This window comes from Capricornis sumatraensis, chromosome 3, assembly GCF_032405125.1.
Source record: "Capricornis sumatraensis isolate serow.1 chromosome 3, serow.2, whole genome shotgun sequence".
In the NCBI taxonomy this organism is placed as follows: domain Eukaryota; kingdom Metazoa; phylum Chordata; class Mammalia; order Artiodactyla; family Bovidae; genus Capricornis; species Capricornis sumatraensis.
Genome location: NC_091071.1, coordinates 176,237,754 through 176,265,199, shown reverse-complemented (window position 1 = coordinate 176,265,199; position 27,446 = coordinate 176,237,754). Strand labels below are relative to the sequence as shown.

General features: G+C 59.9%; 2 protein-coding genes across 3 annotated transcripts in view; both read right to left on the bottom strand.

The window, feature by feature from the left end:
- KIF17 (kinesin family member 17) overlaps positions 1-16,195 on the bottom strand; it is a 50,901-nt gene extending 34,706 nt beyond the window's left edge. For both annotated transcript variants that reach the window (XM_068968686.1, XM_068968687.1), the window contains exons 1-5: positions 15,965-16,195; positions 10,331-10,477; positions 9,275-9,376; positions 4,838-5,027; positions 1,357-1,809 (exon numbers count right to left, since the gene is read on the bottom strand). In XM_068968686.1, the coding sequence (XP_068824787.1) occupies positions 1,357-1,809; positions 4,838-5,027; positions 9,275-9,376; positions 10,331-10,477; positions 15,965-16,195 (1,123 nt within the window). The remainder of the gene's footprint in view (positions 1-1,356; positions 1,810-4,837; positions 5,028-9,274; positions 9,377-10,330; positions 10,478-15,964) is intronic.
- A 4,213-nt stretch (positions 16,196-20,408) lies between these two features.
- On the bottom strand, positions 20,409-25,810 carry SH2D5 (SH2 domain containing 5). The gene is made up of 9 exons (XM_068969368.1): positions 25,724-25,810; positions 25,435-25,515; positions 24,898-24,972; positions 23,749-23,895; positions 23,044-23,292; positions 22,721-22,895; positions 22,241-22,349; positions 21,475-21,634; positions 20,409-20,612 (listed from the first exon to the last, which is right to left on the bottom strand). Exons 1-9 carry the CDS (start codon positions 25,808-25,810, stop codon positions 20,409-20,411), a joined length of 1,287 nt encoding a protein of 428 aa, XP_068825469.1.
- Positions 25,811-27,446: the final 1,636 nt, after the last annotated feature.

Here is a 27,446-nt window from a genome sequence, read left to right as displayed (position 1 = left end):
CGTCCTTGCCAGCCCCTGCCAGTCCCTACACCTGGGCACCTCCCACCACCCAGCTTCCCAGGCAGCCAGAAGATCTATTAATCCTTGTGGGTCCCCAAAGTCACCTGAGACTTTTGTGCCTCCCTGCACAGACTGACCACCCTCATCCTAACAGGAGACTTCTCACCCTGCTAGACTCCACTCAAGCACCCCTCCTCCTCTGTGAAGCCTTCCCTGAGGGCCCACCCCCCACTCCACACGCTCCCTCTGCCCTGCAGTGCCCTGTCCAGCTCTCTGCCCAAGGCACACACTCCTCTGCAGGAGTGTCCCTTCCCTCCCCTGGGAGACTAGGTTAACCATGAGGCAGAACCTGGATCTGAGTCATCTCTGGGTCCCCAGGTCCGGTCCAGGGCCACACACAGTCGGGGTGTGAGTGGGTGGGGGGAGGTGAGAGGAAAGGGAGATTCAGGGACAGATGGCAGGATGGAGTGAATGAGCAGGCAGAGAGGAGGGTAGATGGGGTGGGCGGAGAGAAGGGGTGGGTGGGCGGAGGGAAGGGGTAGGTGGGCGGAGAAAAGGGATAGAGTGGGCGGAGAGAAGGGGTGGGTGGGCGGAGAGAAGGTGGATGGGTGGAGAGAAGGGGTGGGGTGGGCGGAGGGAAGGGTGGTGGTTAAATAATGGAGTGGGCGGGGGTGGGCTGGTGGGCTGAGTCGATGGGTAGATGCAGGCCGGGATGAGTAGATCAGTGCAGGCAGAGAACGGATGGACAGAGAGGAAGGGGGGAGGCGGATGAATGGATCCATGGACTCAGGTTCTTTGGTGCTCCCTTCCTCCCAGGAATTCTCAGACAGATGACCCTGGAGCCCCTCAGCCACAAGGAAGGGCTCTGCAGGCCCAGGCTCCAGGTCTGGATTGCCACCTGCCAGGTGGCAGGCAAACGCCGTCCCAAGGTGCCTCTCTGGGAGAGGAGGCAGGATGCGGGGGACAGGGGGGCGGGGATGTCAGTCACCCCGCTGCTCAGCAGCTCAACATCACAACTCTGCAGCTGGGCTGCCGCGGAGCCAGCAGGCAGACAGGAAGGAGGACCGATGCATGGCCTGGAGGCAGGGAACAGGGATGGAGCCTCCAGCTGCTGGGACAGGCCCGGAAGGACTGGCCTCTCCCTGGGGCATCGATGGGCACATACCTCCACCCCCGGGGGCCGTCCCCAAGCAGGGTTCTCCCTGGCTGTTCAAAATCCACGCTCACATGCAGCTGGGAGGAGGTGAGGCACGGCTTCCAAGCCCCTCAGATAGGGAACTGGAGGCTGGTAGACCCGCGGAGAGCGCGTTCCTGGCTCCAGCCGCCCTGCCGGCCCCGCCCTGCGGCGCCGCCCACCTGACAGGCTGCCGGGGCCCATCTGCTGAGCCAGGATGGCCTTGAGTTTCCTGATCTCCTCCTGGTACTCGCGCAGCAGGGCGTCCTTCGGGTCCTCGTTGATGCGCGGCTTGTTCCGGATGTTCTTGGCTCGGTTGGCGTAGCGCAGCGTGCTGAGCGTCTCGTCGTAGTTGTTGTCGGCGGGCGACAGGCAGGCCACCATCAGCGTCTTGGTGTTGCCCCCCAGTGAGTCCTGGAGCAGCCGGGTCAGCTTCGAGTCCCGGTAGGGGATGTGCCTGCAGCGCCCGTCCACCAGGGCCGAGATGACGTTGCCCAGCGCCGACAGAGACAGGTTGATCTTGGTGGCCTCCTTGAGCCGCTCCCCCGTGGCGCCCGTCTTGGACTGCCGCTCGCTGCCCGCCAAGTCCACCAGGTTCAGCTTGCCCGCGCGGAGGTGGTCCTTGCCCCGCTCGTCTGCAGACAGACCAGGCAGAGGAGTGAGGGCCTGGGGTGTGGCGACCCCTGCAGGAAGGAGGCTCTGGGTGCTCCCCACCCACCGAGTGTCTCATAGGAGCCCCACGAAGAGGGCCGCTAGGACTGTGCCCACGTTACAGGTGAGAAAAGTGAAGCTCAGAAAGGGCCTGTGACTTGCCCAAGGTCACATGGCTTGCTAAGCGGTCAGAATCCCCGGCCGACCCTCCAGGGGTCGCACGCTGTTCCCTGAGGGCCCGGGGTTTCTTGCTGCCACCGCGACAGCTCCTAGGCGTGTCCTGTGAGGCAAAGGCGGTGGAGGGTGGGAGGTGGGGCGTGGGGTAAGGGGACCGGTCTGGGTCTCCAGGAAGCTGCTGCCCTTCAGTGCAGAAAAATATCAGCTTCGGAGACCCTGGGACCCAGTTCCCATCCAAGCCCTGCCTCCTACTTGCTATGTGACCTTGGCAGAGCCATATCCTGCCCTGATCTTCGATTCTCACACCGACAAAATGAGGCTGACAACCGCTCCTCAGCAGGGCTGGCCGATGGAAGGGGTAAACAGCACTGTCATGGAGCCCACTCCGGGCGCGGCACGCAGCAGGACTTCGTGCCCACTGAGAACACGCCCAGGACCGCAGGGACCACGGCTGCGCTGGCCGGTGCATCCAGGTGCCGGGTGCCTTGGGAGCAGGGGCCCAGAGTATCGCTTGTGCTTGCGAAGACCCAAGGGATCCAGTCTGGGTACTATCCCTCGGGAGCTGCGGGCGTCTCAGCCTTCTCTCGGTAACACGGGAACCAAGACCACCCTCAAGGGTCGCGCCTGCCACACAGTAAGTGCTCCTGGGGTGAGATGAGAGGAGGGGAGGGAACTTCCGCCTTGGTTTCCTGCTCGTTGAAACCACAACTGTCCCGGCTTTGCCCAGGAACACAGCTACCCACAGTGAAGAAAAGGTCTGGCTGATGCCTAGTGGAGTCTTGGGCATGCAAGGGGCTGCTTGATTCTTTGGGCTATTTTTTTGTTTGTTTTTTTTTTAAGCAGCAGCAGGCAGGAAGGACTTGGAGACACCCTTCTGGACAGTTCTTTGCAGAATGTACCAGGTGCCTTAGACAGGTTTGCACCCTCATCCCAGGAGGCCTGCTCCAGGGAAGCTGAGGTGACTCTAAAAGCAGGAAAGGTTTTGTGCACAAAAATGTTCATCACTGTATCATTTACAACACAGAGAAATTGGAAATGGGCGTGGGGTGGGGAGAGGAGGACCATCCATCCACCTCCCATGGTCAGGAAGACGCGGCAGGAACGACGTGGGAACATTCGTAAGGGACGGCATGGGGAAGAAACTTCAGATTCAGTTGTGGTTAAAATTTTCATAGGGAAAAAAAGGACCAAAAGAACATATGCTCAGGTGTTACCAGTTAGTTGTGTCTGTAACTTCTCCTACTTTTCTCTTAACTCTTAAATGTCTTTATTTGAACCTCTTTTGGGGCTTCCCTGGTTGCTCAGCTGGTAAAGAATCTGCCTGCAATTGGGGAGACCTGGGTTCGATCCCTGGGTTGGGAACCTCTTTTCTCATGAAAACAATAAACATCTTAAAAATTCTTTAAAAACCTGCTTGCAGGCAGCCTGCCTCATCCCGGAAACTCATCTGCAGAGACTGAGAAGCCCCCAGAGGGCCGCGCTCCCCTCCCTTCCTCACCTGTCCTCACCCTGCCGAGTCCCAGCTCCCCACCTACAGCGTCATCACACGAAGATGAGACCGCACTGTCACCGCAGGCCCCGTGTCTGCACCCGGGGGGCGACTCTGGTTCAGGGGGGTTGGCTGGGGCCAGGTCAGCCCACAGCTGGGTATCATGCTGCCTTGACCTTGGGCTAGGATCTCTCCAGAACTGTGTTCCTATGTGAGCCGAGGCTGCTCCCTGCTCCACTGCTCTCTGGAGTTCTGTCTGGGATGAATGAGCCACACACTCGGAAGCAGCTGCCGTGTGAGTGCGGAAAACCCAGATGTCAAAGCAACCTGGGTTCAAGTCCCAGCTCCACCTCTTGGCAGTTAAGCGCAGACTTGCAGCGCGTAAGTGGGACCTTGAACCAGCAGGTCCCTTATCTCTCAGAGCCTCGTTTCCTGGCCTGTCAGTGGGAGTTGTAAGGCCTGCCTGCGTTTGGGACTCTGCTGTGAGACTTCAACAGAATGAAGTGTGAGAAGGGCTCAGCACAGCACCCACAGGTGACCTGCAATAAACGAGTACTTCTTCCTATCTTTCCTCTTCCCCTTCTCAGTAACATTTCCAGGAAGAGAGAGAAAAAAAAAGGAAGAGTGAGTAGAGAGCATCTCAGGAGTAGAGAGCATCACAGACAGAGGAGGATCCAAGAGTTCCGGGAGGCGAGGACTTCCCTGGTGGTCCAGTGGTTAGGAGTCCACCTTCCAAGGCAGGGGATGCAGGTTTGATCCTGGCTGGGGGACTGTTATAATAAGATCCCACGTGCCGTGGGGCAACCAAGCCTGGGAGCCATGACTAGAGAGCCAGTCCCACACCAAAGAGCATGTGTGCAGCAGCTAAAACCCGACGCAGCCAAAATAAACAAATACTCTAAAGTACTGGGTGGGGAAAAAAAAAAAAAACCAGCAAGAGTTCTGGGTGGCACATGCTCTGGGGGACAGACCCCTGGGACAGAGGCCCAGCTCAGAGACTTTCTAGTTGTGTGACCTCAGTTTCCTCATCTGTAAAATGGGGATGCTATCAGTATCCACCTCCTGGGGTGGTAAGGAGCAAATGGGCCAATGCACACGCATTGCCTGGCAGGGAGCAAGTGCACCATAGCAACTGCCTGTGTTATTACTGGTGGTGGTAATGCTGCCTCTCCTTTAAACATGGGTCCTGGCACAGGGATGGGCCTCGTGCAATTCCTCCGGGCAATCCCAGCATCTCCTCCCAGCTGGGGCCCTGGCGGCTCCCAGAGGTGAAGGGTCTGGGTGCTTAGGAGTGGGCGTCGGGCTTGGGAGATCCGGCCCCTCCAACCCCGCCTGGCCTCACGCACCCACGGCGTAGATCTCGATGCTGATGGTGAAGATGGAGTGGGAACGAGAGGAGTCCTTGTTCATCAGGGTGCAGCCCACCGAGCGGTTCTTGCAGCCCGCCTCCACGATGAGCTCGCACTGGGCCACGCTGCGCACCGTGTGAATGGACAGCCCCTTCACGTACACCCCCTTCTCCGGGTGCTCCTTCAGCTGCGGGCAGGAGACTCGGGTCAGGGCTCCCCAAGGAAAGGCCCGTCAGTGCCCACCACGTCTGCCCTCCTATGGGGCAGGTTGGCACCTCAAATTCCCATCACAGACCAGGTAGAACAGCCTCAAGGTCACCCCCGCCACTTCCTCACTGTGCGACCTCGGGCCAGCCATATCACCTGCCTGAGCCTCAGTTTCCACATCTGTGAAATGGACATTACCTAGGGAGGCGGTGGGGACTCTGTAAACCAAGGCCTGTGCAACGCACGGCAGGCAATGCCTAGCACCTGGCCAGGGCTCCCTGAACGGCCGTCGCGGGCCTCACTGCTGCTGTCGGTGTGCTGGTTGTGGAGGCGGTTTCCAGACCCAGTGGTCATTCACCCGAGGCCTGAGTGCTTCTCGCCCGCCTTGCCAACATGGCTTCTGCCCGCGTCTCTCTGCCGCGGCTCCAGGGCAACAGGAATGCTCCCAAACCCATGGACCATGGCGTGTGAAGGGCCGTCTGCTGCCCAGAGCCCGCTGGCCCACAGCTCAGCCTGGCCCGTGGCTCCCTCCAGCCCTCAGCAGGACGGCAGCGAGTAAATTAATTTATCTGACTGCTGCTCGCTCACTCTCCAGGCAGCCAAGCTGTTGTGCTGCTGACACAGAGCTGTGAAACGCAATATTTTTCCAGTGTGAGAGGAAATACAAACCACTCTGGCAGGAGCAAGAATGAACTGGGACAGAAGTCATCTGTCCGCTGCTCTGAGCCAGGGCAGGCTCGTATGTTGTGCCCCGGGGCGGCTTCAGGGTCACAGGTGGGGTTGGACCCCTGCTGCAGAGTTGGGGGGGCGGGGGGGCGGTGAGTGAGGGTGGCTAGCACCGGCTTGCCCTCACTGCCCCAGTCTGGAGAAGGAGCCAGACCCAGACTAAAGGATCGGGTCTCAGTGAACAGGCACAGAAGGCTAAGTGACTGACTTGCTGGAGGCAGCAGCAGACGACTCCAGAGGCTGGGATTAGGACAGACTCTGCAGCGGCGTCCCTGGTGGCTCAGCAGGTAAAGAATCTGCCCGCAACGCGGGAGACCTGGGGTCGATCCCTGGGTTCGATCCCTGGGTTGGGAAGATCCGCTGGAGAAGGGAAAGGCTACCGACTCGAGGATCCTGGCCTGGAGAATTCCATGGACTGTATAGTCCACCAGGTTGCAAAGAGCCGGACACGACTGAGCGACTTTCACTGCAGCGCCCTGGAGGATGACACAGGGCTGACCTTGACCTTGGAGGTGGCTGTGGGGATGGAGCCCAAAGGCCAGAAGCGGGAGAGCAGGGCTGGAGGGCGGCCTGGGAGAAGGTGTGCATGTGCTGCGGCCTAGATGCCGGCTGGGCACGCGGTGGGTGGGTGAGGGGATGGTGCTCCCAGCCTCGGGAGAACGCATCTTCTCGTCTGTGCTCAGACAGGCCCGGGCTAGACACTTGATCTTGACTTGGTGCTTTTTAGGGAAGTCACTTTGCCTCTCTTGGCCTCGGTCTCATCTTTAAAGTGAAAGTGAAATTGCGCAGTCGTGTCCGACTCTTTCTGACCCCAAGGACTAGCCCACCAGGCTCCTCCATCCATGGGGTTTTCCAGACTAGAGTACTGGAGTGGGTTGCCCTTGCTTTCTCCAGGGGATCTTCCCGACCCAGGGACTGAACCCTGGTGTCCCTCATTATAGGCAGATGCTTTACCGTCTGAGCCACCAGGGAAGTCCCCCTGTAAAGTGAAGATGATAAACCCTGTTCCCCACAGGGCTACTGGGAGGGCTAAGAAGACAGTGGACCTAAAGGAAGCTCTGAGGGAGCTTGGAGGGGGTTCAGAGAACCCAGCTATGGAGGTGAGGCCATCGCTCTCCACAGAGAGACGACCCTGACATAAGGGTCCTCCCTACTCCTATTTTTAGGCCCTACCTCATCTCCGGAGCCCTCCCCACCGGCGCCCGCTGTTCCCGCCCCCACCCTCCTCCGGAGTGTCAGCCGCCAGCTGTGCCCCACGTTCCTTGGTAACTGCTCCTCCCAAATGCCAGGCCGGCCCAGTCGCCATGGCAACCAGCTGGGATGCAGCCGGGTGGGCAGGCGCGCCCGCTGTGCGCAGGAGCAGGACCACACTGCCGGTCCAGAGTCAAGATGTGTCCCCGTGGAGGAGGGGGGTCCTCGCCACCCAGTGCTGAGCAGGGTTCTCTGAGGGCGGTTCGTGGTGGTTGGGGGGAGGGGGTATAATCCGCTTCCAGCCTCCTTGCTGACTCCAGCGATCCAATCTCCTCTAACGACCAGCATTATCAGGCCCTGCACTGTGCCGCAGAACCTGGCCACCTGGGCGCAAATTCCACCTCTGTCCTTTACTGACTGTACTCTTGGGCCGGTTCGCACCTAGGCAACTAGGAGCCTCAGGCTCCTCTTCTGTAATAAAGGATAAAAACAGCAGCTCCTCCTGAGGCTATGGTCAGCCTTACACAAGAACCCAGCTGCACCTCCCGGGAGAGAGTTCAGTGCACCCAAGGTGGGGGTCTCTGAGCACATCAGTTATAGGTGACCCTCTACCTCCAGGCAGCCCGGCTTACCAGGTTGGAGGCCTAGAGGCCAGCTGGGCCAAGTGCATGAGCTGCCAGCCCTGGGCACTGCCCCCCTCCAGGGCCTGGTTAACCTAGCCTATCCTAGGGTCCAGGGTGGGGAGGAAGGGGAGAAATCCCTTGCTGCTGTCCCCATTTCCCTGTTTGGGGGCTGAGTGATGACTCAGCTGCTCCAGCTCCAGGAGAGAGAAGACAGTGGAGAGGCCGCAGTGGGTGGCTGGAGGCTCCCGTGTAGAAAGGGCAAACCGCTGTGTCTGTGAGCTGAGGAGGAGGGGGCTGGGGGCAGGTCCTGGGCTGGACGGGAACTGGGGGAGCTGGCACCCAGGAGGTGGACCTGCCATGGTCTGCGGGCTGGCATCTCCCAGGTCAGCCGTCTCTGCTGAATGGATGCATCTGCTGAATGGACGTCCCTCCCTCGAATGGAACCCTGTCGCTGGCTTCTCATGGCCCCCCAGGTTTCCTATATTGCCCACCCCAAAAAGTCTGGGAAGAAAAAGCACCTGACCACTCAGATCCCACACGCTCTGGTACCAACACCATTACTAGCAACTTGCTGTGTGACTTTGGCCAAGTCCCTTCCCCTCCCTGGGACTCAGTTTCCTCATCTCCACCAAAAAAAGATTGTGGACTTAGAAGCTCTCTAAGGGTCTTTCTGGCTCTAATTTTTAAGGAGTTTTTCCACCATGTGACCAGTACAAACAAAAAAGTGTACAAAAAAAGTGTTTTTTTTTTTTTCAAAACAGCTGCTCCTTGGGGGTCAGATGTGTTTGGGTGGGGCATTTAATGGTTGCAGGTCAGAGAGGAACTCACAGCCCCTCCAAATGAAGCCAGGACAAGTGTGGGGGGCTCTGGAGCTGAGCAGGGAAACAGCCCTGTCTCACGTGGATGGGGGTGGGGCAGGAATGAGGTCACAATGTCCGGTTCAGTCTGGAGGTCAGGGAGGGTCCAGAGGACTGGACCTTATTTGTTTCTGGACCTTATCAGCAGCCCCTTATCTGCTTCTGCGCTCCCCCCCCCCCCCACCCCTCACTGGCTGTCAAGGCCTGTGCCCAGGGGAGATTCAGGCAGTCTGAGCCACAGAAAATGTCCAACCCTGACCCTGGAGCTTCCTAATCCAGCGGCCTCAGGCAAGTCCCCGTCTCGTTCCCAGCCTCCTTTTCTCATCTACAGGATGGGGATCTCCATAGCAACCTTCCAAGACTGATGCTCATTAAGGACTGACACTCCCGCAGCACAGGCATTCTGACTCTGGACTGGGGAAGGTAGGTCAACCTCCACCGCTGGTTGTGGGGCTCTCGGTGGGAAGGTCCAGTGGTCAGATAAGAAGCCCCAGAGGCTGGGAGCAGTCCCTGGCACGCTGGCCACAGATCTGGGTCGGTCTCCCCTCCTCAGACTCCTCCTGGAACTGGACTGGGCCCTTCTGGCATTTAGAGTCTCAGATAGGAGACACGGCCCAGCCTTGCCCAGAGGTCCCAGACCTGGCCCAGGCTTGCTAACCATCCGGCTGTCCAGTCCTGGCAGGTGACTTGGTCTCGCTGGGCTCCCCAAGGGGTCAGGCCTGCTTTGTCCATCTTGGCAGGGCTGGGCAGACTAGTGGGCCCTGGGGGCCCTTCCCCATATCTCCTCCAGGACCCCCTCACCCACCCCAGCGAGGCTGCACCCAACCCACCTCCAGCTTCTGCTTGGTGTCTGTGCCCAGCAGGTCCCGGACATCTTCATTATAGATCTCCAGGTAGGAGGCCCGGACCAGGAACTTGGTGTTCTCTGCACACTGCAGGGAGCGGCCGGGAAGAACAGAGACACCTGAACACCCGCTGCCTGGTCATCACAGGCAGACATCGTGGGAAGACACGGTGGCAGGAGGCGGGACGTCAAGGGGAACGGCCTCCCTGACCTCACCTGGCCCTGCCTGCCTGGCAAGCGGTCCCCTCCTCTCTGGCTGGCTGGGCCCTCAAGCGTCTCAGAGTGGCATCATTTCACGCTCCCTCTGCACTCTACAGGCCTCGTGGGAAAGGAGAGGGCCCCACCGTGACCAGCAGGGAGACTGAGACTGTGGGCTTAAGGCCTGGATCCAGTACCAGCCCTGGGCGAATCCCTGGCGGCTCTTCCAGTCGCTTGCGGGTCATCAGAACGAGTCCCAGTGCAGCACAGCAGGCTGTGCAGCTGACTAGTCCCTGCTTTGTTATTTCTCAGATGCAGGAATCTCTGAACCTTCACGAGTGGGCAGCAGGGCATGGCTCACCCGTCATCTGGACACCGGGATCACTGGTCTGGGCCCAGCCCATAAGGGCTCCCGGTCTTGGATGCCCTATGTCAAAACCGAGGGTAACAGCTACCTCCTGGGCTAGGGTTGCAGCGAGATAACTGTGCAAAGTGTTCTGCACACTGCTTGGTCTGCAGCAACTGGCCCACGAGAAAGGGAAGCTCTGATCACTTACAGCCGCGTCTCAGGCCAGCGCTCCGGGTCATCATATCCACATGAAATATCACACAAAGTGTTAAAATTCCAAAAATGGCAGGAGAAAAACGTAGAACTGGTAGGATTTTCTCAGCTTTAAGCTCTCCCATCACCGCTTCAGAAACTAGAGCCTGCCTCTGCCCATCTGGGACGCGGCTAGTCTGGCTCTGGCCACATCCCACATCCCAGGTCAGAAGTGCGCCGGGATTGTTCACGGAAATGCCTGGGGTGCCCCACCCCACCCCTGCCATCCGCCAGGCCCATTACCTGGACGCTTTCGAAAACGTGCTCAAAGGCCCGGGGGATGATGCCTCTGTGACAGGCCGGGTCTGGCAGGCCCTGCATGGTGAAGGACTTCCCGCTGCCTGTCTGGCCGTAGGCAAAGATGGTGCCGTTGTAGCCCTCAGTGACGCCCTGCGAGGGGGGACACAGCCCGGCACTCAGCTGGCCCAGCACGGCCGCGCTCAGGGCTGCTTCCTGACACAGGGACCAGCGCACCTCCCGCAGCTGTCCCACTATGGTGGTGCCGGGTGCGGGTGGGCCGTGCAGAAATGGAGGCGGCTCTGCTGGTCGGGTAGGAGACCGTCCCTGTGTCTGGCTAAGAGCCTGGTGCCATCCTCTGCTGCCTGTGCCCTTGGCCTGTTCTCATCCAGGGGCGCGGGGCCTCGGCGTCCTCACCGGTGCCAAAGGGTCAGGATAGCACTGAGCAGTGGGGCTGCTGCCGTTTAGTCGCTCGGTCGTGTCCGACTCTTTCTGACCCCGTGGACCGCAGCCCACCAGGCTCTTCTGTCCATGATTCTCCAGGCGAGAGTACTGGAGTGGGTTGCCATTTCCTTCTCCAGGGGATCTTCTTGACCCAGGGATCGAACCCCGGTCTCCTGCACTGGCAGGAAGCCCGTTGAGAGCTGTGCTTGGGAATGATTTCCTGCCCTGGCACTTGAAATGCTGGCACACGGAGGTAGGTGCGCCCCAAGCATCTGCTGGAACGGGTGGGAGATGGTCCTTCTATGAGGTGCAGGTGCGTGCAATGATGGAGTTCGGGCTGGGCGAGGAGAGGGAGAGAGGGAAGTGGAGGAAGAGCCAGGCAAACTTTCTGGGCAGGTGGGCGAGGGCGGAGAACAGGGGAACAGAAAGGGTGGCTTGGATTTCGACAGGTGAGAGGAGGAGGAAGGCTTTCAAGGCTGATGTGACCGCTGGAGCAAAGCCTCGAGGGGCAGGGCGGGAGGCTGAGAGCAGGTGGACCTGGGGCGGGGGGGGATGGAGACAAAGCTGGGAAGGAGGAGGAGGCAAACTAGGGTGGCACTCCCCCAGGGCGACCCTCGTTCACCGAGGCCATTGTTCACTGCATAGGTTCCGTCTCTCTTCTCTGCGAGGGGATCGTGCTCTGGGTGGGGACCAATCCCTGAACAAGGGAGACACTCCACTCCCTGCCCTCACCCAGCTCATGAGGCCACACATTCTAGAACTTAGCGTGGGGAGGGGGACTCCTGTGCCAGAATGTGGGCCTGGAGAGCTGTGCCCAGGCCTCGAGGGCCCAGCTGGCATCTGCAAAGACCCGTCCTGCAGACCACTGCGGGGCTTGGGGTCCCCAGGGGCTGCGGGGGAGGGAAGACCGGAAGTCACGATCCAGAGCTCATCAGACGGCCCAGGGTTGGGGGGGTGGGCGCGGAAGCGATGGCAGACCAGTCACCCAACCAGAAGGCCAGAGGCAGGGGCACACGGAGCCCCAGGGACAACATGCTGCAGTGCCTGGACTATCAATGTCACCAGGCCTGGAGGAGGGGCTCCATATCGAAGTAAGTATTTCACACGCGTGGTGCAGTAGGGCAGCCACCAGGCACCCCAGAGGGGTGCCTCACGCCACTGAGGAAGGTTAAAACTTTAAAATATTTTTTAAAAATGTAAAATCTTCCACTTTCCATTTAAAAACCAAAGCAGTGTAAAATGGTTTCCCATTAAACACGAATTTACTTTTGGTGTTTCATTTCATTTGAACTGTTGACACTTAAGCACCTAAATTGAGACGTGCTGTAAGTGTGAAACACACACCTGATTTCGAAGGCTTACAGTGAAGAAAGAATGTTCGATATCTCTCTGATAGCTATTATGCCATGATAATATCTATTATCAGGCTTTCTTGAAATGATATTTGGGATTCTATTGGGTCAAATAAAATGTATCATTAAAATTAATTTTCCTTTCACTTTTTAAAATGTGCTGTGCTTAGTTACTCAGTCATGTCCAACTCTTTGTAATCCCATGGACTGTAGCCTGCCAGGCTCCTCTGTCCATGTGGATTATCCAGGCAAGAAAACTGGAGTGGGTTGCCCTGCTCTGCCCGGGGGATCTTCCCCGTCCAGAGATCAACCCCAGGTCTCTCATATTGTAAGCAGATTCTTTACCATCTGAGCCACCAGGGAAGCCCAAGAATATTGGAGTGGGTAGCCTCTCCCTTCCCCAGAGGATCTTCCTGACCCAGGAATTAAACCAGGGTCTCCTGCATTGCAGGCAGATTCTTTACTAGCTGAGCTACCAGGGAAGCCCTTTTAAAATGTGGCTACTAGAAAAATTTCCATTATGTCTGTGGCTCATGTGACATTTGTATTGGAAAGGCTAGCTCGAGAGCTGTGCCATCCCCAGTGGTAGCCACTGGCCACATGTGGTTACTTAAATCTAACTTACAATTAAATAAAACTAAGATTCAGTTCCTCAAAAGCACTAACCTCACGTCAAGTGCTCACTTGCCATGTATGGCTGGCGGTCCCTAATTGGACAGCCCAGATTCAGAACATTTCCACCACTGCGGGAAGTTCTGCAGAACCACGCTGCTGTGGAGTGAAGTGGAAGACAACTTTACCTGCATTCTTCAGGCAAAACATAAAATTTCAAAAACGCTTCACCCATTAAGTGATACTCCAGACCTGCCAGGGACACGCACACATGCGGAGCGGGTCCTAAGCGTCAGCCACTCTGTCCTCCCAAGTTTTGCCAAGTTCCCCCATATTGTTGTTTACTGAATGATATTCATGAAATCAAACTGTTACTTAGTTGACCGTCTTTATAACTTTGTGTCATCCTCTGCAATAACTCTCGTGAGGCTGCTATTAGAGGTCAGATTTTTTCTACTTAGCACCTGTGCTAAATTGCCTCATGCCCCCTGTCCTCTCCCAAACAGCTCTGTGCTCCATCGAGGGGCCAAATTCTACCATGTTGATGTCTCTGGAAACCAGGCCTGTCCTTGGTCTGTCCACAGCACCAGGCCCCTGGGTGGGTTGGGCAGTGGCTCATCAGAGGTGACTCTAAGGCCATGGGTGTGAAGCAGGAGGATGGGGAGAGGGAATAGTGACTGGGTGGGAAAGAGCCCAGAGATCAAGCAGAAGGCTGGGCGTGGAGCGGATGAGCTCAGGGTAGCTTGTGCTGAGTTGGCTGAAAGATGGGTCTGGGGTGGACAGCTCCCAGGAGAGTGGAAGAGGTCACCCAGTGACAGAGAAATCAGGAACCCGGTCTGGATTTAATTGGGAGAGAAGGCAAGGGGAGGGAAAGGAGGGGAGGGCAGGAAGGGTCAGTCTGAAGCGCTGGGGGCTCCGTGCAGTAGGATCTGGAGGGAAGGACCTGGGCAGGAGGCCCCCTGGAGGTGGTCAGAGCCCAGCAGGACAGACACACAGCTGCCCCGCCTAAGGGTGCAGCTGCTCCTCGCTGTGCTTTGCGTACGATTCACAGGATGGAACTTGGAGACCTAGCTCTGCAGTCAAAATCACCCCTAACCCATTTTAGGATGCTCAAGGCTTCAGTTTCCTCACCAGGAATGATAATCCCAGTTTTACGTATGTCCACAGAGTCTGGCGAAGATCAAGTGGTTTGGTCTCCACCTGAAAGGCCCTTTCCTCCACCTTCTTTCCTGGCTGACCCCTCTCATCCTTCTGGCTTCGGTTTAGACCTCACCGCTTCCAGGAAGTCCTCCCTGCCTGCCCATCCCCTCCAAGCCCAGGTTTGCTAGTCTTTGTTCTGCCAAAGTCCCCATGGCTTCTCTTCCTACTCATCACCCTGGCTTGCAGCTACTAGCTTAGCTGCTCCTCCGCCCAACTGTGAGCTCGCTGAGGGAAGGTGCTGTTATTATTGCTCCATGCCTTGGATGGGGCCTGGTATGGAGATGCTCTCTGTCAGCTGAGTGAATTAATGAAAATGAACGTATGTCCTGCTGAGCCTGAGGCTCCGTGGGAGGCCCAGAGGAAGACATCCCTGTAGTAGTGCACTCGCGACAGGAGTGGGGGCTGGAGGGGGGATCTGAGGTGCTCCCCCTCTGGGCTGGGGCTTCTTGGGAACCCCGACAAGGGAGGCGTGCTCAGGGGAATTATTTCCAGGGTGAGGACGGGGACGCATGAGCAAGGCTGAGACCTTGGAGAAGCCAAGGCCAGGGAGAACTCAGTCTCAGAATCTTCCCATCTCTGATGGACCGACCCTGGACCAGGAAGCAGAGGTCTTCTGGCGTCCGGGTACAGAAACAAGGCAGGGAGCTGAAAGCGTCAGGGAGTCTGGCTCTGATTCACTGTGCAGAAGGGTCTTCCAGGAGTTAAGAAGCAAAGGGGGGAGCGGGTTACTCCAGCAAGAGTGAGCGCCTGCCACCAGGTGGACATTCAAGGACCCCGAGGTGGGGGTGGGAGCAGGCCACCCATTCTGGTCCCTTAGAGCCTGAGATTCCAGGATGGCAGGGGAGCCTGGCCACCCCTGGGGCCCAGGACCAACGTCTGGGGAGACTTGCCCTCTTTCCCTGGGCATCACCTCCAGTCACGCCCTCACTGCTGGGGGGCGCTGGGCTGCGGAACACTTCAGCCCCCGCAAGGGGTTCTGACCACAGCCAGCGGAGGTGCGCTGGGGGATGTTAGCTGGCCTGCGGACCAAGGCAGAAAGGCTCCACGGGAAAATGCCTTTTGGAAACACTGGGTTAGAGAAGTCAGTCTAGTTTCTCTGCTGCCAGACTCCCCAGAGCCCCAGGTATCCTCATGCTGGGGGTACAGACAGCAATTCTTCACTTTTCCTTTTTGCCTGGAACAACACCTCACATCCTGACATCTCACTTCACTAGCGAATTCTCTGCCCAACTGGGAAGACGGCAATACCAAGGGAAGAACCCTTGGCCAGAAGACACCAGGTGTAGCTCCAGCCCCATCTCCTCCAGAAACTCTCTGTGGGAGCTCAGAAGTTTCCTTCCTCTGGGCCTCAGTCACCCCATCTGTGATATGGGAGCCCCCCTGCCCTGCAGCTCCAAGGAGCTCCTTAGCATGAGAAGGTGAAGAAAGCAAAAGCCCTGCGAAGGGGTGAGAACTGCCGTTGCCTTCCCATTCTAAGGGTTTCTGCTCCTCCGAGACCAAGGCCTGGCCAACAGCCTTCTCTTTGCAGAAGTGAGATTCCCCCCTCCACACACACACACATATATAGGCTGTACCCTGACGGGCCTCTCAGGAAGCTGGAGCGCGGGTGATGATGGAGAGGGCTCCCGGTGCTGAGGGCAGAAAGAGGGGGCCAGGGCTCCGGACGGAGTAGCGGAGAGAGGAGAAGGGGGAGGCTGGGGAAGTGACCAGAGTTTTCAGAGGAGTCCTGAGGCTGCCCGGGTGAGGGTGGGGGGCAAGTGGTCGCGGGGGCTGGAGCTCCTGTGGGGAACGGCGGAAGGATGCGGGGAGAACCAGCCTTGGCACCAGGGGCAGTGGGGGACCCAGACAGACATTGCCGGTGGCTTCCAACTGTCTCCGGAGGGGACGGAAGTCTTCAGCCTGCTGCTGTCCACCTGCGGCCCCTCCAGAAGAGCCTTCCCGCCCGGCCCGGGGGTCAGCGCCTGCCCTCAGGAGCCCTCCGAGGGGCCCCAGGTCCCGCCCAGCGGGTCTCCTCGGGAGCGGGGGCCCTCACCTCCACCAGCGGGTAGGCGATCTCGTTGTAAATCTGCTCGGTGAAGTGGTCCATGTAGTAGGCGCCGTCGAAGGTGAACTGCTTGGGGGGCTGGTCCGCGGCGCCCGGGTTCTGGATGAAGCACTGGCCGCGAGCGGAGTCCACCGTCACCACCGGACGGCAGTTCAGCTCCCGCTCCCGCTGGTTCATGGGGCGGCAGCGCACCACCACCTTCACCGACTCCGAGGCCATGGCGCCGCCGCGGCGGGGGCGTCCCCCAGGGGCGGCCCGCACGGGACCCCCCAGCAGCCCGGGCCAGGGGGCGGGGCCAGCGCCAGGAAGCGGGGCGGGGGGACCGGGCTCCTCGGGGGGGGGGCCCGGAGACGAGGAGGAAGCGGGGCGGCGGGGGAGCCGAACGGGCCGAGGCGGAGCCGCCGCCTCCTCCGGCGCGCGGGCTCGCCCGTCTCCCTGAGGCCCGGGCGGGGGCTGGGGGCGGGGCGCGGGGGGCAGTGGCGGATCCGCGCTTTAGGCGCCGCCGCAGGACCCGGGCCCCCGGAGCCGCCCCAACCGCCCGCTCGCTCGCGCGCACGTCTCCGCGGCGTCCGCGGTTGCTGGGCAACGCCGGGGGCGTCACAGCGCGCGGCTCCCTGACGCCCGCGCCCCGCGCACCGGAGGAAGCCGCACGTGCTGAAGTTCCCAGCGCGAGTGCTGAAGGCTGGTGCGCCCTCGTGGGGGACCCGCGCTGACTTTGTCCACGCGTCTGCTGACTCAGTGCCAGGCGCTGCCCAGTTCGGTTCAATCGCTCAGTCGTGTCCGACTCTTTGCGACCCCATGGACTGCAGCACGCCAGGCCTCCCTGTCCATCACCAACTCCCGGAGTTTGCTCAAACTCATGTTCTTTGAGTCGGTGATGCCATCCAACCATCTCATCCTCTGTCGTCCCCTTCTCCTCCCGCCTTCAGTCTTTCCCTGATGCTGAGTCAGCTCTTCGCATCAGGTGGCAGAAGTATTGGAGTTTCCGCTTCAGCATCAGTCCTTCTAATGAATATTCAGGACTGATCTCCTTTAGGATGGACTGGTTGGATCTCCTTGCAGTTCAAGGGACTCTCAAGAGTCTTCTCCAACACCACAGTTCAAAAGCATCAATTCTTCGGCGCTCAGCTTTCTTCATACTCCAGCTCTCACATCCATACGTGACCACAGAGCCTTCACTAGACGCTGCACAGCCGTTCTTTTCCAGTCCGCACAGCCCCAGTTCTGAGAGGTTAACCACCTTGCTAGAGGTGGCCCAGGGGAGCCCACCCCCGCTCCGAGGAGATGGCAGAGGAGTGACCTCCCTCGGGGGAAGGCGACAGGGACCTTGCTGCCCTTTACCCACATCCCTGTATTGACTCGGAAAGGCTGCCCCAGAGCCTGTCACAGCATCCCCCTGCACCCCTACACCGGGCGATGAAAGGGCAAAGCTTCCCTCTAATGCTGCCCTCTGTATTTAAGACTCGAGCTGAAGATACAAAACAAAAAATTTTGAGAGCCAAAGTCCTTTGGCTGGAGAGGCTGCCTGGCCTCTCTCCCCACCCCACCCCGACCCCAGCACAAATCCCTCTAGAAGAGCCCCACTCCATCCTCACCTCTTCTAGACTCCCGTTTGCACAGAAATTTTCTGCTGTCGGCCAGGCATGGCAATAGACCCTGGGAGATAGCGCAGCCCCTGCCCTGCAGTGCACCTATGGTCTAGTGGAGGAGGCTGACATTTGAAACAAATATTCCACAAACAAAAATCCCATAAATAAAAGAGTATTAACAAACTAAAGGACCAGATGTACTGAATAGTTGGCCAGGATACCTCACCCAGCCTGGGCAGGGGCCCAGGGGGCAGTCAGGGCAGGCTTCCTGAGAGAGATGGTAAGGTTGAGGAGCTCATCAGTTAAAGGACAGGAGGGCAAGGACGCGTGTGCAAAGGCCCTGTGGCATGCTGCAGGAGCAGAAGGATCATCTGAGTGGCCAGAACATAAGGACTTGAGTCTCTTCCCTACAGGAAATACCCACCGAAGGTTGTAAGCAGGAGTCATTGTTTGAAGCTACCCACACAACTCCTTCAAGACCTCCTGAGCCCCTGAGGACAGGATCTCTGTCTGGTTCATCATTCAGCACCAGCGGAAGGGATGGTTGAGAAAGGAAAGCACAGCAAGCCAACTGGACAAAGCCCTCGCCTTTCAAAGGAAGTCTGTACTCGACAATCCGAAGAAATGCACTTTATTTGTTTCAAGTCCACACAGTAAGGAGAGCTGGGCTACCCAGGTGGCGCTGGTTGCAACATTGGAAACTGTGGTCTGTTATGAAGACACGGAGGTGTCTGTACACGTGGGTCACAAACCTGGCCTTGTTTGTACCATGTGACCCATGACCGCTATGTGCAAGGATGTTAAAGTACTGTGGGGACGCTCCCGACCCTGTCCACACAGATAACTGGTGCAACAAAATCCGTCCCTCACAGAGGTAAGGCCAGTTAGCTGGGCTTAAATGTGTGCGACTCTGGTGCAGTAATCCTGGGCCCCATATCACCAAACCCCTCTCCTCGCCAGGGGAATAGGAGGCTGGGGCTTATGAAGGAACAGGGCTTTGCCCAGGGAGGAGATGGCTTCTGGTAGTAAGGGTTGTAAGGGTTGTAACATGAGTCCGGTTTCCCACTCATATTCAGTACAAAACCACTGCTGTGGTTCCAGTGAAAAGAAAGAAAGAAAGTGAAGTCACTCAGTCGTGTCCAACTCTGCGACCCCATGGACTGTAGCTCACCAGGCTTCTCCGTCCATGGGATTCTCCAGGCCAGAATACTGGAGTGGGTTACCATTTCCTTCTCCAGGGGATCTTCCTGACCCAGGGATCGAACCCAGGTCTCCCACATTGGAGGCAGACGCTTTAACCTCTGAGTCCCCAGGGTTCCAGTGAAACAAGCCCCTAAAGGACAGCTTCCTCCTATCTCTTGTGACAAGAGTGACAAGACCCCAACCAAGACCCTTTCCTGAGCTGGAGGTTGTAAACTGGGAACGCCAGGCCTGAACTTCTGAGGCTCCTCAATCTTTTTATTCCATTGGGGCTGCTTGTTTTTCCAAGAAACACAAGTGTATTACTTTCAAGGCACTATGCAGTCACATCCTGTCCCCAGAGAGGGGAGAAGGCAGCCCCCAGACTCACGACTAGGCCTCTGCCTCAGGAGTAGAAGTTCATCCACCGGGAACTTGCTCCTTAGTTTGGGAGATTCATGTTTGTCTGTCAAGTTTACTTATAAAGGGGGACACGTAGAGCTGTCGATCACCGCAGGGTCATTTCCCTGGATGGACTCCCCTGTGCCAGCCAAGGCCAAGCGTCCTCTGGCAGGGCCCACAGCAGTTCTGCCTTTAGATGGTTCCTCCCTGACCCTCACCCCCAGTGGGGCTGGCATGGTCCCTGACAGATGCCCATTAAGGGAAATGCCATCATTGTGTGTGTGGGGGCACTTCCCAGGCAGCCACCAAACCCAAACCCAGTGTGGCCTGCAGGATGAGAGGATCAGGGCCTGGTCACCCCCATAAGCCTGTAGCTCACTGCTGGCCCCTGGGAATCAAATGGCCAAAAGAAGTGAGCCTGGGTGGTGGTGGGGGGGTGTCTTGGTTTTTGGAGGGTGTACGGGAAGGGAGGAATCTTCGACATCTCTTCTGTGTAAGCAGGAAGCCCAACTCTGTGGTTTTCTGAGCAGACGTCCTAATCTGAGGTTCACTGGGATCCTCTGCCCCGTCAGGCCGCTCGCACTGCTTTCTCCACTCAGGTGTCCACCCCGGGGTCTGGGTGACTTGGCTCCTCTCTGCAGCCTCTTAACCGCCCCCTCACTTCAGAACTCAAGGGCGGACTCCTCTCACCTCAAAGGATGTGGGAAACAGGCCGCGCTCTTTCTGCTTGGATGTCGCCCCCAAGCTCCACCGCGTTGTTGCTGTTTCTCTCCCGGAGAGGGTGCCTCGGCCCCACACCCTTTCTCTCCTGCCTGCCCGCACACCTCTCCCTCACGCGTCTGGCTGCCTTGGTCCAGAGCTCTCTGGGGACGCCCAGTCAGGGCCCCAAGGCCTGGCCTCCTTAGGAGAGGGCCCCACCTGCACCGGAACAACCTTCCTGCCCACCTTGGAAAGCTCCCCACCCAGGAGTAAGGTGAGACCCAGAGAAGGCAAGCATCGAGTCACCCGGCAAGTTCTTGGAAGCCTGGAGCTCGGTCTGCCACGCTTGCGATCCTGACGGCCTATGTCCTGGGGAGAAGCCCCTGGCAATCCCCACTCTCAGGGACCCCCACAGGCAGGGAAGTGATGGAAGACTGGTCCCAGGGGCAGTGACTGGATGGAACTGGTGGTGCCCAGCAGGGTGGGAGAGGCCAGAGCCGAGTGGCCCGCTGAGGCCCGGGAGCCAGGGTACCGCGGGGCCTATCCGGGTGGGGCCCCGCCTCCTAACCCAGACCCTGCAGCTCTGCCTCGGACTTGGCGTGGCCAAGGGGCCGGAGCGTCCGAGGAGGCCGGCCCTCGGGCCCACAGTCCTGCTCCTCATAGCCGGGGTTCAGGCGGCCCATGTCGAGGGAGCAGAAGAGGCTCCGCTCCGTTCCCGCGTGGTGCTCCACCAGGGCTTCCAGGCTGGGGAACTCAGCTGGCAGGTGCTGGGGAGGGGGCAGGGCAGGGACTTCAGTTCCAGCCCCCCTTTCCCCACGGATCACACCTCCAACTACCCCACCACCCTGGATCCTGCCTCACTTCAGAAAGGACCCTGTACTGCTCCCAGCAGAAACACACCCCTTTCACTCCCCACCCACGGCATGGACAGGACCTAGGCAAACAAGTGCAAACAAGGCCGCACATTTAAAAAGCCGCGCCTGCCCACCCCAGTCCCTGGAAGCGTGTGATCAGGCCAGGACTGCAGACCTAGAGGCTGGGTGAACTTAAACGCAAGCCTCTACCCTCTCTGAGTCTGTTTCCTCCTCTGCTAAAAGACAAGTTAGGGTGTGGGAAAGCATGACTTTTAAAAGCTGTGATTGATGTAAAAAATGCGAGGCGTGCCCCTAGCCCAAAATTCCACTGTGCGTCTGTGTGTTAAGTCACTTCAGTCGGGTCTAACTCTTTAAGACTCCTTGGACTATAGGCCGCTCTGCTCCTCTGTCCATGGGATTCTCCAGACAAGAATACTGGAGTGGGTTGCCATCTTCTCCTCCAGGGGGCTCTTCCCGACCCAGGGATGGAACCTGCATCTCCTCTATCTCCTGCATTGACAGGCAGGTTCTTTACTACCAGCACCGCCTAGGAAGCCCACGACTCTACTTGAAATACCCTACTCTGGTGAGGGAGGGGCCTTAGAGTGGAGCCCGCAGAGTGGAAGTGGGGCCAGAGCCAGAAGGACCAACGACTCAAGAGCTGGGTGGAGCGTTAAAGAGGGGGGTGGGGCAAAAAGAAGCCAATGAGGGGCCGGTGTGAACTGTGAAAGGGGCGGGGCCTGACAGCGAGGGGCAGGGCTGGGAACCCTCTCACCTCCACGCAGTAGCGGCCCACGTGGTTCCGGAAGACTTGGTGGGGCACCACGCCACACTGAGTCCTCACCGACAGGCACCACTGGCCACTGGCGCCCGGCTCAGGCCACAGCAGGAAGGCTCCAAGCACGTCTCTCCGCAGCAGGGCGAGGGCGCTGGGCCTGGGAGGGCCGAGGCCAGAGGCTGAGGGCGGGCCCCCTTGTCGGGACCCAGCCTCAGTCTGCTAAACAGCCTAAGGAACCCACAGTGTTGGAAACACAGTGACTGCCTAGAGTACACCTTCCACAAAAGGATGCTTTCTGACTGCCTCTCAGAAAGGTTTCTAAGGGCTACCCTAACTGTTGACTCACTAGGGAGATAGTTTTGAAGAGCTTGCATTTAGGAAGGCCGTCCCCTGTGACAGGCTTCACCTGAATAACCTTATTTGATCCCGTCCACAGCCCTGCATTGAAGGTCTGTTTGTTTTATTTTAGTTTTTCATCTTTTGGCTGCACCGCACAGTATGTGGGATCCTAGTTCCCCGACCAGGATCGAATCCACGCCCTCTGCACTGGCAGCGCGGAAGTCTTAACCACTGGACCACCAGGGAAGCCCCAAAGGTCCTTTTATTATCCCCATTTTACAAAAAATTGAGGCCCAGGGTGGGGAATTCTCTGGCCTAAGATCGGAGAGCCCTCTGTCCAAGGGCAGGGATGCACATCTCGGGGCCCTGGGGGAGGTCACAGCCTAGTTCCCCGCCCTCCCTAAGGGCTGGGCACCACTCCTACCTGGAGATGCCAGCAAAGGCCCAGATGTTCTCCGTCAGGCTTCCCCCGCTCTCCACCAGGCACGAGGGGCCCCCCGGCCCCCGGGACAAGGCCTCCCACGCGGCAGGAACTAGAGCGATCAGAGGGAGGGAGGTCGACCTCTTCTGCACCCATCCCCGTTTCACCCCCACAGGCTTCAGCACCGTCCGGGCTTGTCTCTTCACCAAGCCCCCCGCTCTCCGCCCAGTCTGCAGACATCGTGCTTCCCCAAAGACACAGGCACACCCAGGCACACGCCTACGCACACTCACTCGCCAATTACAGCACTTCAGCAGCTATGCCCGTGCCTCGGCCAACAGCACCTGGGCGCTCAGCCCCGAACACATCCTCGAGCGCGGAGGCCTGGCATTCACAGACGTCTACAGTCACAGCCCGCAGACCCTGCCGCTCAGGCCCACCCTCGTCCAACCCACGCCGGTGCACGCGTCCCCGGCAACTCACGGGCCTCGCGGGCGGACAGCTGCAGCTGCGTCTCGTAGGTGCAGGCGCGGTAGGCCCCGGAGCGGAGCACCTTGCTGCGGATGGCCTTCTTGCGCACAAGCGTGGGCGAGCAGTACGGGTTCCCCAGGCGCACGTGGCGGGCGCCCCCGCGGCTCCCCGACTCCAGCAGCTCCTTCTAGGGAGGGTCCCGCAGGGGCGCCCAGACTCAGGCCTGCCCGGCCATAACCCCTCCCACGGAAATCCGGCACCCGCCCCCTCTACCTCCAAACCCTCGCCCTGGTCCCCCGGTCCCCTGCCCACTCCCTGGCTGGGGTGCTGCGTACCCCGCTGCCCTCAGACCCCTCTGCCGGCAGCCGCCGGAAGGAGACCAGCGCGTTAACGTTCTGTGAGAGCTGATCCCGGGCGAAGGGTTCCCGTACTAGGCCAGGGGGCCCCCTGGGGCCGGACACGGGCTTCAGGGGAACGTCCCCCACAGGCCCCGGGCAGGGCTCGGGCCGGGCCCGCTCCTCCGGGTGCTGCAGGAGGTAAGCGAGCTGGAAAGAGCGGCAGAGCAGCAGGTGAAGGATCTGAACCTGGGGAGGGAGAGGGAGGTGTGCTCAACTGGGGGGCTCCTGGGGGGTCCCTGGGCATCAACCCATGGGCCCATGCAGCCCCCTGGCTTGAGGTGCTCTTCCCTATTCTTCCTGAGAAAATGAATACTTATCCCCCCAAACCTCACCACCATGCAGCCTCCCCTCAAATCAATCTTCCTTGATTGATTTGACAAACAGGGGGCGTCTGCCATGTCCCAGGCATCATGCTTGGAGCTGGGAATACAGGCGCTGAATGCACTGCTAGCCCTCAGTTGCTAACCCCACCTATATCTCAAAGGCGAGGCTGAGAGTCCAGGCCCTGAGGTCGCAGGGGGTGCTCAGGCCAGCTTGCTGAGCCAGCCACGGCCTCGGTCCCCAGGACCCACGTGGACCCACAGCACACCAACCCCCCCCGCCAGCCCCAGTGCTGGGCCCCCTGCCCTGGGCCCCGGGTACCTCTCCAGGCTGGCTGCCCACAAAGAGGTGGCAGAAGAGCTTGCTGGCTGGGCTCCTGGGGTTTCGGGCCATGAAGGCAAACTGGCAGTCGGCCGGGCACCAGGTGGCATAGAGGATGCGCCTCAGGGCGTGTGCCATCAGGAGCACCTGGGAGGCAGCAGGCCCATGGCCTCCATCAGACCCACCGTGTGGCCCGCAGATACCGGCCAGCACGTGCAGCCCTGTGGGTGCCATGCCCCGGCCGGCAGCCTCCTGGGTCTGCCCTCCAGCCTGGGTGCCCACCCAGCTCCTGGAATGAAGAATTCTGTCCTGCTTCCAGGCCTGCCCAAACCACGCTTCCCATGGGCACCCTCATCCTTTACACGGACCTTGAGCCCGGGGCCCCTGCCCTGGGCTGCCAACCAGCTGACCAGGGTGGTCGTGCTGAGTCATGGAGCCGAGGGACAGAGCGTTCACGGCCGGCAGGGTCATAGGGACAGGCAGCGGGGGCTGGCCCTGGGCTCGCACTCCTGGTTTCTGGAGTCAGATGACCAGGGTTTGAATCCGGGCTATGTCACTCCCTCTCCGATGCCTTGGGCGGCTAAGTACAGGTCTCTGAGCCCTTGCTGGGACAGGACCCCTCCGATGGGCCTGTTGGAGGGCGTCAGTGAGACCCCAGGGCCCCCACCGTGCCAGCTCTGGATGTGTTGGCACCACATCTTAGGTGAGTGGTGCCAGGTCATGGGGCACCCAGTCTGGCACGTGGTTACAGTTCTTTTTTTTGGCTGGTTTTTCACCAAGAGGAAGATGGGTGACCAAACAGGGGCTCCCAGCCGGCCTCCAGCCTGCCTGGCCCTATTCCCCAGTCATAAGAGGCCAGCCACAGGCCCCTGGCCCAGCCTGGGGACCGGCTCAGACCTCCTGGAGTCGACTGGGCCTGACACTCAGGCTAGGATCTGGTCCCTGGAGATTCTAGGGCTGGAGGCAGGGGTGGGGTGCGGTGGGGAGAAACTTGTCGTCTGAGCTGCCGAGGCGGGAGGGCCCTTGGAGAGAGGACGTCCAAAGGCCCAGGCCAGGCTGAGAAACGAGGGAGGCTGCGGAGCTGGGTGCAGGCGTGTCCCCAGGGAGGAGGACACCTGGGGGTCCTCATCTGCACCCCGGGGCTCCTACCTCGCCCTCCCCGCTGTAGATCTTGAGGCCCTGAAGGCTGAATTTCAGGATGACGGCCCGGCGTCGGGGACAGTCCTGGGTGGGAGAGAAGTGGTGGGGAGCATCGTCACCGCCCGGGCAGGCCCAGCCTGGCCTCTGACCCCGGGGCTGGTCAGCCCGCCCCCTGCAGCTGCCAAGGGGCAGAGCACTGGACGGGGAGCCCCTGGGGGCTGGCGCAGCGTGCATGGCTCCTGGCAGACAAACCCCGCGGCCCGTGATGACCGCCCCCCATATCTCCCACCTGTGGGGCCCAGGTCACCACTGCCCGGGGGAAGGGAGCCCCAGGGCATGAGGAATGTGGCTCCAGGAGCCCGCGTGTGGTCCCAAGGGCACCCACCTCCCAGAATGGCTTTGGCCCCATCCTTCCCTGGGCCTTACTTGCTCCGTCTTTCTGAATGGGGGGCTGGGGTGGACCCGAGGGGCTCAGAGGTCATTCCCAGCCCAACACTCCAGGGCTCTGAGCCCAGTGGGGAAGTGCCCCCCGTCCCAGCCCCATACCTTCAGTGCCCACAGCTGCTGCTGGACCAGCCACACACTCTCCTGGGGGTCCAGGTCGTCCACGGGGAAGGAGCCTACATACTGCTTGGAGGCAGGGGTGGCGGGTGGGGGAACAGGGGAGTCAGGCCCCTGGCCCCGATCCCCGCTCTCCACGTTACCCTCCTCACACACACACTGCGCGGTGGGGGAGGCTGGTGGGTGGCAGAGGGCATCCCCGGGGGCCAGGCTCCACCCCCAGGGCCCGCCCCACCCCACCTCACAGCCCCCCTAGGGGGCCCACCCCACCCACCTGGGCAAACTTGGTGATGCACCGGGGCCGCTGAGGGGCAGGGCCGCAGTCGGAGGCCCTCCGGCCCCTGGCCCCTGCCTTCTGCATAGCCCCCAGGGCGGCCGGCTTCTCCCTCGGATGGAGAGGAGGCTGCAAAGGGCAGGGGGAGCAGGGCTGGTGCCCAAGGCTGGTGCGCAGCCTCGGAGCACCCATCAGAAGCTCCCCGCCACATCCTGGCATCCAGCAAACCCTGCCTGAGCGCCTGCTGTGTGTGCCAGGCAGCGTCCTGGGCGCTGGGACACAGGGGACACACACCCTGGGCAAAATGACAAACTCCCCACCTGCCCTGGTAGAGCCAACATTCAATTAAGCCATCAGTAAGATATGGAATAGGTCAGATGGTGACAAGGGGCTTTCCTGGTGGCTCGTCTGGTAAAGAATCCGCCTGCAATGTTGGAGACCTGGGTTCGAACCCTGGGTTGGGAAGATCCCCGGGAGGAGGCAAGGCTACCCACTCCAGTATTCTGGGCTGGAGAAGTCCACAGACTACAGTCCACGGGGTCGCAAAGAGTTGGACATGACTGAGCGACTAACACAGATGGTGCTAAAGCAGAGAGGAGGCCGTGAAGGGCAGGCCGGGGGGTGGCCACGGCCAAGAAGGCCTCGCTGAGGCGTGAGGCTGGAGGAAGAGGGGGCGGACACATAGCCAGCTTGTGCAGAGTGCCAGGAGAGAGGGACCCTGGGAGGTGCCACTCAAGAGGAGGTGTGTCACAGCGGCCTGAACAGGGTCTGCGAAGGCCCGGAGCAGCTGGGCAGCTTGGGCCCCGAGGCAGAATTTACCAGAGCAGCACCCAGGGTGGGGTCAGCCCAAAACGTCCCCTAAGGGGACTGAGGCGCTGCCCTGGTGGGCGGCGGGGAGCCAGAGCAGATGCCAGGGCAGGAGGCCTGGAGTCCAAGGGGCAGCAGTGGCCCCTGAACTGACGGGCCAACGCTGTGCCACGGGACCCTGGCTCCTTCTGCCCAGCCTGACCCCAGCCCCTGCCCAGAGCCGGTACTGGTGCTGAGTCAGAGGGGAGGGAGGGCAGGCCCAGCCCAGCCCCAGCGCTGGTCTTTCCCAGATCTCCTGGACCTCTCAGCGGAGGAGAGGAGGGACGCTGCCTTCCAGACTGTCCTCAGGGGCAGGGAGGGCGCGTCCTTCCCTCTCAGAGCTCAGGGCACAGCTGATGTTCAGTGAACGCGGCATGAACGCATCCCGCCACCGTGGAGCCTGCATGTGGCAGCTGGAGAAGCTGACGCCCCGCCACGGAGAGCCGGCTCTCGGGAATGAAGATCCAGCGCGGCCACAACAGAGATGAGAAAACAACAGCAGCAACAACAAACGCATCACGAAACAGAACGACCGAGTGCCTCTGCCTCCGACCCAGGACTCGGCTCCCTCAGGCTTCCTCGGGGTCAACTGTAGACATCCGCATCAGTCCCCCATCCTGGAGGGCTCCCTCTGTCTTACCAGGCTACTCGGAATCACTGCATTTGGGATCAGAGAGACCCAGGTCCAAATCCTGTGTGATGCTGCATAAGCTGCTTCACCTCTCTGAGCCCCCATTTCCTCAACCCCAAATGTGGGGTAACGTGCGGCACTGGTGAGAGCTTGCAGGCACGGAGCCGCGCACGATGCCCGCCAGGCTCAGAGCTGTGACCAGCAAGTACGGTCTCGTGGGGAATGTGGTCGTTGCTGTTCAGGCGC